Source organism: Orycteropus afer, unplaced genomic scaffold (assembly GCF_000298275.1).
Source record: "Orycteropus afer afer isolate SDZICR_OR568_19922 unplaced genomic scaffold, OryAfe1.0 scaffold00405, whole genome shotgun sequence".
NCBI classification, from domain to species: Eukaryota; Metazoa; Chordata; class Mammalia; order Tubulidentata; family Orycteropodidae; genus Orycteropus; species Orycteropus afer.
Window position 1 is genome coordinate 361,192 of NW_006921992.1, and position 9,565 is coordinate 370,756.

Genomic DNA, 9,565 nt, shown 5'->3' on the forward strand with positions numbered 1-9,565 from the left:
GTGGGGGCACCGCCCTGCGGGGCACTGTGCGTGGACAACTGGCAGGGATGCCCATACGCTCTTTGGCCTCCGGGCGGGGTTGGAACGGGAGCGGCGCCTGGTAGGGACGGTGCATAGGTGAAGGAGCCAAGCTGCCATACCGACCCTCCTCACCTCTACCCGACCCTCCTCACCTCTACCCGACCCGGTTGTGAGCTTGGCCGGCCCCCCCAGTCCCGCCCCTCTAGCCATCCCTGCGGGGCAACTAGAACTCTGGGCCTAGGGTACTCAGGGGGCGGAGCTTCCGGCAGGGGCGGGGCGGGTCCAGAGCGACGGACTTGCGCAGGCTTCTCTAGCTTCCACTTTCCTCAGGACTCCGGGCTGCCATTCCCGCCGACAAGCTTGAGGCAGCTGATGGAGGCCCCGCTGCAAACAGGAATGGTGAGAGTTCAGAATGTGTGATGCCGCGGGAACTACAATTCCCGGCACGCTCAGCGCGTATAGTACAGTCTCGCGAGAACGTGGCATTTGTGTTCCCGTGGAACTACTCTTCCCGGCTTGCTGCGCGAGTTGCGGAGGCTCAGGGAAAGTCGCGCCCCCGGGGAGGGAGCAGCGCCGGGCCATTCCGCAGATGGAGACACCGAGGCCCGAGCTGGCTGCGACTTCCCCGGGGGTGAAGGTAGAAGAATGGAACGGGCTCCAGGGCCCCCAGGGCCCTAGGGAGGTCTCGGCGGGGCGGCCATGCGATACGCAGTCAGTGCCATTCGTCCCGCAGGTCTTGGGCGTGATGATCGGTGCTGGAGTCGTGGTGCTGGTCACGGCCGTGGTCATCCTTCTGCTGGTGCGGAGGCTGCGAGTGCCGAGTGAGGATCTGGGAGGCCACTTGGGGAGGCTGCGGGGTGGGAAGCTGAAATGGTGTGGTCTCTGAGGCAGTAGAGATGGGATTTGCTGGGCTCTGCACGCCGCCTTCCCACCTCCGGCCGCGTAGATTCTGCACAGAGCTCACAGTCCACCTCTCCGCGCATCCCCAGAAACCCCGGCCCCCGATGGCCCCCGGTATCGATTCCGGAAAAGGGACAAAGTGCTTTTCTATGGCCGGAAGATTATGCGGAAGGTGAGTTCAGGACCCCTGGGGTCGCACTGACCACACTGAGGCCCTGCCCCTTCCGTAGTACTTCCCTGGCCTTTCTCCCACTTGATTAGGTACTCCTGGATCTAGCTCCCCCACACACACACCCCCGTTCCTCACAATCTGAACTAACAGTTGACCCATCCCCACCCCGTCACCCCCCTTCACCTTCTCAGGTGTCACAATCCACTTCCTCCTTGGTGGACACCTCAGTCTCCACCACTTCCCGGCCACGCATGAAGAAGAAACTTAAGATGCTCAACATCGCTAAAAAGTAAGGCTGCCTCCAGGAGAGAGGCTATGTCAGGATCTAGTCTATGACTACTAGAAGGCCTATCTCAGAGGTCCCAAACAGCAGTGCTATTTCTGGCATCTGTCCCTATGGTAGAAGCTATGTCAGGAATCTGCCTCCATCGAGGGTCTATCTCAGGGATTTATGATCAGGGCTTTATGTTGAGGGTTGGTAATCTTGTTCTGTAAAAGACCAGATAGTAAGTGTCTTAGGCTTTGTGGGCCGTACAGGCTCTGTTGCAAGTACTTGAATCTGTTGTCTTAGTGTGAAAGTAACCATAGACGAGACATAAATGAATGAGTGTGGCTGTGTGCTAATTAACCTTTATAAACATTGGTGGCAGGACAGAAGGAGGTGGCCTGCAGGCCATTGTTTGCTGAGCCCTGCTCTCTATGACCCCTCCCTGCCCCCTCCCACACCTCTCCTGCTACCAGGATCCTGCGCATCCAGAAAGAGGCGCCCACGCTGCAGCGGAAGGAGCCCCCGCCCGCTGTGCTGGAGGCTGACCTGACAGAGGGCGACCTGGCCAACTCCCACCTGCCCTCCGAGGTGCTCTACATGCTCAAGAATGTGCGGTCAGTGTTGGGGCCAGGCCGGGGGGCCACAGGGCTGCAGGGCTGCAGCCCATCTGACCTGCCACCCTTGCTTGCCTGTCCCATAGGGTGCTGGGCCACTTTGAGAAGCCTCTCTTCCTGGAACTCTGTAGGCACATGGTCTTCCAGCGGCTCAGCCAGGGGGACTACGTCTTCCGGCCAGGCCAGCCCGATGCCAGCATCTATGTGGTGCAGGATGGCCTGCTGGAGCTCTGCCTGCCCGGGCCTGTAAGTAGACCACTCCAGGGGGCGCTGTGGGGCAGCCAGCTGGGGCTGGGCAGTGGGGATGGCCAGGGATACAGCCATCACCAGGTCCACCAGATCAGTGGTCTGTCTTTTATTTCCACATCGTTAGCATTGGCTTATTTTTATTTATTTTTCTCCTTAATTTATATGCACATGTATATGCATATTTTAAGGAGTTCTGGTGGTGTAGTGGGTAAGACATTTGGCTACTAACCAAAAGGTCAGCAGTTCAAATCCACCAGCTGCTCCATGGGAGGAAGATGAAACACACACCTTCCTTAAAGATTTACAGCTTTAAAAACCCAGTGGGGGTTGCTATGACTCAGAATCGACTTGATGGCAGTGGGTTTGTTCTTTTTCAGTTATGTATATATGTGTTCTATTTTCTTCATATTTTATTGTGTTTTTGGTGAAGGTTTATACAGCAATTTAGGTTCATAATTGACAGTTTCTGCACAAATTGTTTTGTGACATTGGTTACATTCTTCACAGTGTGTGAATAGTCTCAGTGTTTCCATTCTGGTAGTTCTGTTTCAATTAATCTAGCTTCCCTGCCTCCTTACACTCTCATTTTTTGTGTTAAAGTAATTGTTGATCATTTGGTATGCCTTTATTCTTATTGTGATAAGAATATACAGGGAGTCCCTAGACGGTGCAAATGATTAAGCCCTTGACTCCTAGCCAAAAGGTTGGTGGTTTGAGTCCACCCAGCCAGAGGCACCTTGGAAGAAAGGTGTAGCAATCTGCTTCTGTAAGGTCACAACCTGGAAAACCCTATGGAGCACAGTTCTAGTCTGCTCACATAGCATTACCATGAGTCAGAGCTGACTCGATGACAATTAATGACAGTAATGAGGATAATGAGGATATGCATAACAGAACATTTGGTGATTCAAGTTTTTACATGTACAACTCAGTGACATTGATTATTATTCACGTTGTACACTCATTGTCACTGTCCTTTTCTGACTTATTTCCCCACCATTAACCAAAACTTGGTGTCCCCTAAACAGTAACTGTCCCCTTCCTCCTCCCACCCACCCCTGGTAACCACTGACAAGCTTTGGTTTCTGTATGGTTGCCCATTTTCTGTGAGTGAAATCCTGGTCCTTCTGTGACTGATTTATTTCGCTCAGCATGTTTTCAGCATTGTTCAACGTTTTATTCTAAGTTAACAAGTATAAAGTGTGTTTTCTTTAATTATTCATTTGATGCCTGGCCAAGGTTTTTGTTTTCCAGTCAAGTGCTAGTGCACTTCCTTGCCTCTCTGACATCTCCTGGTTGCTACCAAATTGACTCCAACTCCCAGGAACCCCACGTGCGTCAGAGTAGAACTGTCCTTCGTAGGGTTTTCAATGGCTGGGTTTTTGGAAGTAGATCACCGGGACTTTCTTTGGAGGCACCCCTGGGTGGACTTGAACCCCGAGCCTTTCAGTTAGCAGCTGGTGGGTTCACCGTTTCCACTACCCTGGGCACTATGCACTTTGCCCTGGGCACTCCACAAAATGCCATCTACAAATTTTAGTTTTCATTTCTTTAAATTGGAATACCAACTTACAAGGAACTTGAGAAATAATGCAGTACAGAATCTTTCTAGCATTTTCCTACTTCCCCACTATCTGTTTTTTTTTTTTTTAATAAACATATGGTTGACTTCATTTTTTTGAGCAGTTTTATGTTTACAGAAGAATTATACAGAAAGTACAGGGAGATCCCATATATGTCTGGTTCCCCTGCACGCAGTTTCTCCTAGTGTCAGCATTATTAACATCTGGCATTTTTGTGTTACTTTTGTTACAGTAATTGAACCAATATTGAAACATTATTATTAACTAGACTCCCTAGTTGATATTAAGGTTCACTCTGTGTTGTACAGTCTTACGGGTTTTGACAAATGCCTAACATCATTGTATGAGGTATGTGGGGCTGCTGTAACAGAAAGACCTCAAGTAGGCGGCTTTAAAGAACATGGATTTCTTTTCTCACAGTTGTGGAGGCTAGAAGTCTCAATTCAGGGCGTGTTCTAGGGGAGATCAGTCCTTGTTTATTACAGCTTCCAGTAGCTGCTGGCAACCCTTGGCATTTCTGGGCTTGTAAATGTACCTCTCTTTATCATCTGTCCTTCTCTTCCCCAGTGTGTGTCTCTGCTCTTTGTAGCTCAGAGGGGATTAGGGTTAGGACCTACCCTGCTCTGTTATGAGTTCACTGACATAACAAGAAAATCTTCTATTTCCAAACAGCTTCATACTTACAGGTACCAGTGTTAGGATTTCATCAGCTATTTTGAGGGACACAGTTCAATCCAGTCTCATATAGAGGCTGGTGGTCTAGAGACAGTGGAATGGGTGACCAAGGGAATAGAGTGGGCTACAGGAACAGTGGTTAGAGTTAGTGATAGACAGGAACGGGTGCTGGTCCGTAGTTCCATGGGTTCTTGCCTGGGTGAGGGTGTGTTGGGGTGGAACGCAGCTCAGCAGGGTGGGGCCCTCACTGGCTAGTGGCCCCTTTGTCTCAGGACTCAAAGGACTGTGTGGTGAAGGAAGTGGTCCCTGGGGACAGTGTCAACAGCCTCCTGAGCATCCTGGATGTCATCACCGTGAGTGACCAGGCAGGGGCATCAGGGTGTGAGGACACACCCTGAGGACAGAGCTGGAGATGTCCTTGGGTCCGTTTCCAGGCTTGGGGTTGGGGATGAGGATGAAAGGCTGGAAGCAGGAATGTGTAGGGTCATTCCAAATCCCCTAGTGTCTGATATGCCCCTGACCTTGCGGGTGGTCCTTAAAGAGACAGGCGGCAGGAGAGTAGAGGGGCTGTGAGGGTCTCCTGGGGTCAGGATCACAGTCCCTGCCCACAGGCTCCTCTGCCCCCAGGGTCACCAGCATCCCCAGCGCACGGTTTCTGCCCGGGCTGCCCGCGACTCCACAGTGCTAAGGCTGCCGGTGGAGGCCTTCTCTGCCGTCTTCACCAAGTACCCCGAGAGCTTGGTGCGGGTTGTGCAGGTCAGCAGGCCCTTCGGCCCCCCTCCCCCTCCATCTGCCTTACCCAGGTCCCAGTCATTGGGTCACCCCTCGGCCTCCACACTTGCACTTGTTCTTATCGGCCCTGAGCAGCGAGGCTTCCTGGCCCCGCCCCTGACTCCACCCACTAGCAGCCTCCCGCCCCATTTTCTCCAGCATCTGAGATCTGATTGCTAATTTCTTCTAGGCTCCACCCCCAGTGCCTCCTCTAGTCTGGCCCCGCCCCTCACTGCTCCCAACCTTGACTCTTCTGCCCATCCATTGACCCATCCCTTTACCCTTTGGTCCCAGCTTTCACTTTGAGGAGCTACCCTGTTCCTCTCTGAGGCTTATTTCCATCCCTGGCTTTGCTCCCGCTGACCACACCTCTGACTTCCACCTCTCCTGACCCCTCTCCTGACCCTGCCCTTGGGCCCCTCATTCCATGCCATTCCTGGCCTTGCTCTTCTCCCTCGCAGATCATCATGGTGCGGCTACAGAGAGTCACGTTCCTGGCACTTCACAACTACCTCGGTCTGACTAACGAGCTCTTCAGCCACGTGAGTTAGGGATGAGCCCAGGGGCTTGAGGACATCTCTGTGACTCCTGGGCCAGTGCCACAGCTTGTCCTCTGCCCCAGGAGATCCAGCCACTCCGACTCTTCCCCAGCCCTGGGCTGCCAGCCCGCACCAGCCCTGTGCGTGGCTCCAAGCGGGTGGTCAACTCCTCAACTACTGAGGAGCCAAGGGAGACCCCTGGCCGGCCACCTGACCCCACTGGGGCCCCACTGCCTGGGCCTGCAGGTACCTAAGACTGACCCTTGCCTGGCCCCCAGGTATCCAATCTCCCAGGACCCCCAGCCTCAGCCTCCCAGTCCCATTCAAATCCCTTTTCTCCATTTCCCAGGGGACAAGCCTGATCCCTGCCAGCCCCCAAGGGACCCCTAGTCCCAGCTGAGTACCCAGTTCCGACTCCTGTCTGTTTCCCCAGGAACCCCTGGCCTCAGCCCTTGAATGCATTGGGCTCTCTTTTCTTAGTCCCTGATCCCTGGGGCCTCCAAACTGACCTCTGCCCAGACCTCCCTTAACTTTTCAGCTCTAGACCAAGTGGCTCTGAAGGGCAAGACTTGAACACATGTCTCCCCCAGGGGACCCAGTGAAGCCCACCTCCCTGGAGGCACCCTCGGCCCCCTTGCTGAGTCGCTGCATCTCCATGCCCGTGGACATCTCAGGTTCAGAGCACCAGGCAGGCGGGCGGGCGGGTGGGGGGTGCAGGCCATTGAGCTGCTGGGTGGGAATCCAGGCACCTGTCTTGATTTTCTTAGCTGTGACATGAGAATGATGATGGTACTTTCTTAGGTGTTTTTTATGGGTACCCACTGAGGTGGTGCTGTCCCACCTGTGGTCAGAAGGATTCAGAGGGAGAGTGTAGGCATTGATTAGTCATGTCTGCCATGGATTTGACATTTGGCACATAGATAAGGGCTGGTCTTTTGTTGCTGTTTGTTAGTTGCCATCGGGTTAGTGCCTGACTTATGGTGACCCCATACATGGTAGAATGAAATGCTGTGCAGTCTTGCACCATCCCTGTGATTGGTTGCATATCACATCACTGTGATCCGTAGTGCTCTCATTGGCTGATTTTCAAAAGTAGATTGCCAGGCCTTTCTTCCTAGTCCATCTTAGTCTGGAAGCTCCACTGAAACCTGTTTAGCATCCTAGAGACACACAAACCTTCACTGACGGACGGGTGGTGACCTTGTATAAGGCACACTGGCTGCGAATTGAACCCAGGTCTCCCTCATCGGAGACAAGAATTCCACCACTGAGCTACCACTGCCCCTAGGTGGTTGGGCTTACACTGTCGTTATAGCCACCCTTATTTTCACTGCACTTATATTGCTCACTGCCCACCCACAGGCTTGCAGGGCGGTCCCCGCTCGGACTTCGACATGGCGTATGAGCGTGGCCGGATCTCTGTGTCCCTGCAGGAAGAGGCCTCAGGGGGGCCTCAGGCAGCCCCTGCTCGGGTACAGCCCAGCCCTTTCTCTCCCCTCCTTGACTCCAGTCCCCTCCCTAGCCCGGATGTGGTCTGGCCAAGCGGGAAGCCCCCAGACCAGAGTGGTTGGGCGGAAGCTGGGGGTCCCAGGTCTTACCCCCTGCAGACCCCCACTCAGGAGCCCCGGGAGCAGCCAGCAGGCGCCTGTGAGTACAGCTACTGTGAAGACGAGTCGGCCACCGGCGGATGCCCCTTTGGACCCTACCAAGGCCGCCAGACCAGCAGCATCATTGAGGCAGCCAAGCGGGAGCTGGCCAAGCTGATGCGCATTGAGGTGGGCAGCTGGGGGGTGGGAGCTGGAGGACAGGTAGGGGCAGGGGAGCCTGGCTGGGTCTATCTCAATGACTTTTCCTCCCCAGGACCCCACTCTTCTGAACAGCCGGGTCTTGCTGCATCATGCTAAAGCTGGTACCATCATTGCCCGCCAGGGGGACCAGGTGAGGATGACCCCTAACCTCTAACCATGTGACTCTGACCTAGGAACACACAGCCTGCCCTCCTAATCCCTGACCTCTGACCCTGTGATTAACAGCCCCACCCTCAGACATTCTATGATTTATGATCCCTGACTCCTGATCCTGTGACCTTGGCCCTTTTACCCCATGCCTTCTGGACCTGTCAACCTTGAACCTTTCACCCTAGGTCTCCACCTCCTAGATCTTGCCGACCTGCCCTGATCCTCCCTGTAACTTCTATTTTCTGGTATCTTGGTCCTGACACTCTCCCTGTCATTCTGCCTCTTGCCTGCGACCCTGCTCTCTGCAGCCTGTGCACCTGCTGGGCTAGGTGCTCAGTAACCATGTGTCCTCACCAGAGGCCATGACTCAGCCTCAGGGGCGGGATTTGGCGGCACCCAGGAGCTGTAGGAAATTGTTGCCGAGTCATATCATTGTGCTCGTGTGGGGAAACAGAGCTACAGGGGGAGAGTGACTGGGGCTCGGTCCTCAGTCAGGAAATGCCAAGATGAGGGTGTGTTCTGGATGAGCTGGACCAGAAGTGAAGTCCTGACTCATCATGTGACCTTGGGCAAATTACCTAAGATATCTCTTAGCTTTTCTGTCCGTGCGAATGAGGTGACGGAGTGACTCCCCACCAAGCTTGCTCAGTTCTGAGATGCTTAAGGTTTGAAAGGGTGAAAGGCCTGGGTGGTGTCAACAGCAAATATGCTCAGCTGCTAACTGAAAGGTTGGTGGTTTGAGTCCCCTCAGGGGAATTTCAGAAGAAAGGCCCAGTGATCTGCTTCTGAAAACACACCCATTGAAAATCCTGTAGAGCGCAGTTCTACTCTGACACATGGGGTGGCCATGGATCAGAATCAACTCAACAGCAAAAACTTGGGTCCCTGAGTGATGCAGATGTTTAAGTGCTTGATTTCTAATGGAAAGGTCAGAGGTTCAAACCTACCCAGGGGCACCTTGGAAGAAAGGCCTGGTGATCTGCTTTCAACAGGAAACCCTATGGAGCAGTTCTCACATACATGGGGTCACCGTGAGTCAGAACTGACTCAGTGGTGGCTGGTTAGGAGTCCCCGGGTGGTGCAGACAGTGAAGCGCTTGACTTCTAACCGAAAGATCATCAGTTCAAACCTACCCAGAAGCACCTTGGAAGAAAGGCCTGGCAGTCTGCATCTAAAAGGTCACAGCCATGAAAACCTTATCCTGCAATACATGGGGTGGCCATGAGTTGGAATTGACTCAATGCCATCTGTTTTCTTGGGGGTATGGGGCTTTGTACCAGACAGATTTGTATGGTCGATAGAACTCTGGGCAGTTTCAGTTTGTTACTTGTAAAGGGGTGAATCTGGGAGATGTAGGGCTAGGCAGACACACTAGGCAGGAGGGAGGGATCTTTTAACAAGCACCTACTATGTCCCAGGTCCTGTGCTTCCTGCTCCAGAGGTGAGAAAAACCAACGTGGACCCTGCCCGTGGAACACTGACAGTTCTGTGGGGGACACATTACTCAAGTGACCACACAAACCCTTATAAAGTCATATGCAGTTAGCCCTACGAAGGAGATGTTCTTGGCCCTGCAGAGTCTCGTGTAAGCAGGGCAGTGTCTGAGGAAGTGACCCTGGCTAAGGAGGAAGGAGGGGGAGGACTTGAGTAGGTACAGGGGAGACGGGCATTCTAGGCAGAGGTGATAGCCCGTGCAGACGTCCTGTGGCAGCAAGAAGCATGTTGCTCCCCAGGAAATAGCAGGCTAGAGTGGAACAGAGAAGGGCAGCAAGGAGGAATTCTTACAAGGGAGGGGTGTGTGTGTGTGTGTGTGTG

The 9,565-nt window shown here is 53.5% G+C and overlaps 1 protein-coding gene across 1 annotated transcript in view; it reads left to right on the plus strand.

The window, feature by feature from the left end:
- Positions 1-393: 393 nt before the first annotated feature.
- The window catches only part of PNPLA6 (patatin like phospholipase domain containing 6), a 24,901-nt gene continuing 15,729 nt past the window's right edge, over positions 394-9,565 (plus strand). Inside the window, exons 1-14 of the mRNA XM_007953699.1 lie at positions 394-420; positions 755-842; positions 1,011-1,093; positions 1,285-1,382; positions 1,835-1,975; positions 2,062-2,221; positions 4,755-4,835; positions 5,110-5,238; positions 5,715-5,795; positions 5,876-6,038; positions 6,383-6,466; positions 7,155-7,264; positions 7,400-7,567; positions 7,653-7,730. Of these exons, the coding sequence (XP_007951890.1) occupies positions 394-420; positions 755-842; positions 1,011-1,093; positions 1,285-1,382; positions 1,835-1,975; positions 2,062-2,221; positions 4,755-4,835; positions 5,110-5,238; positions 5,715-5,795; positions 5,876-6,038; positions 6,383-6,466; positions 7,155-7,264; positions 7,400-7,567; positions 7,653-7,730 (1,491 nt within the window). The remainder of the gene's footprint in view (positions 421-754; positions 843-1,010; positions 1,094-1,284; positions 1,383-1,834; positions 1,976-2,061; positions 2,222-4,754; positions 4,836-5,109; positions 5,239-5,714; positions 5,796-5,875; positions 6,039-6,382; positions 6,467-7,154; positions 7,265-7,399; positions 7,568-7,652; positions 7,731-9,565) is intronic.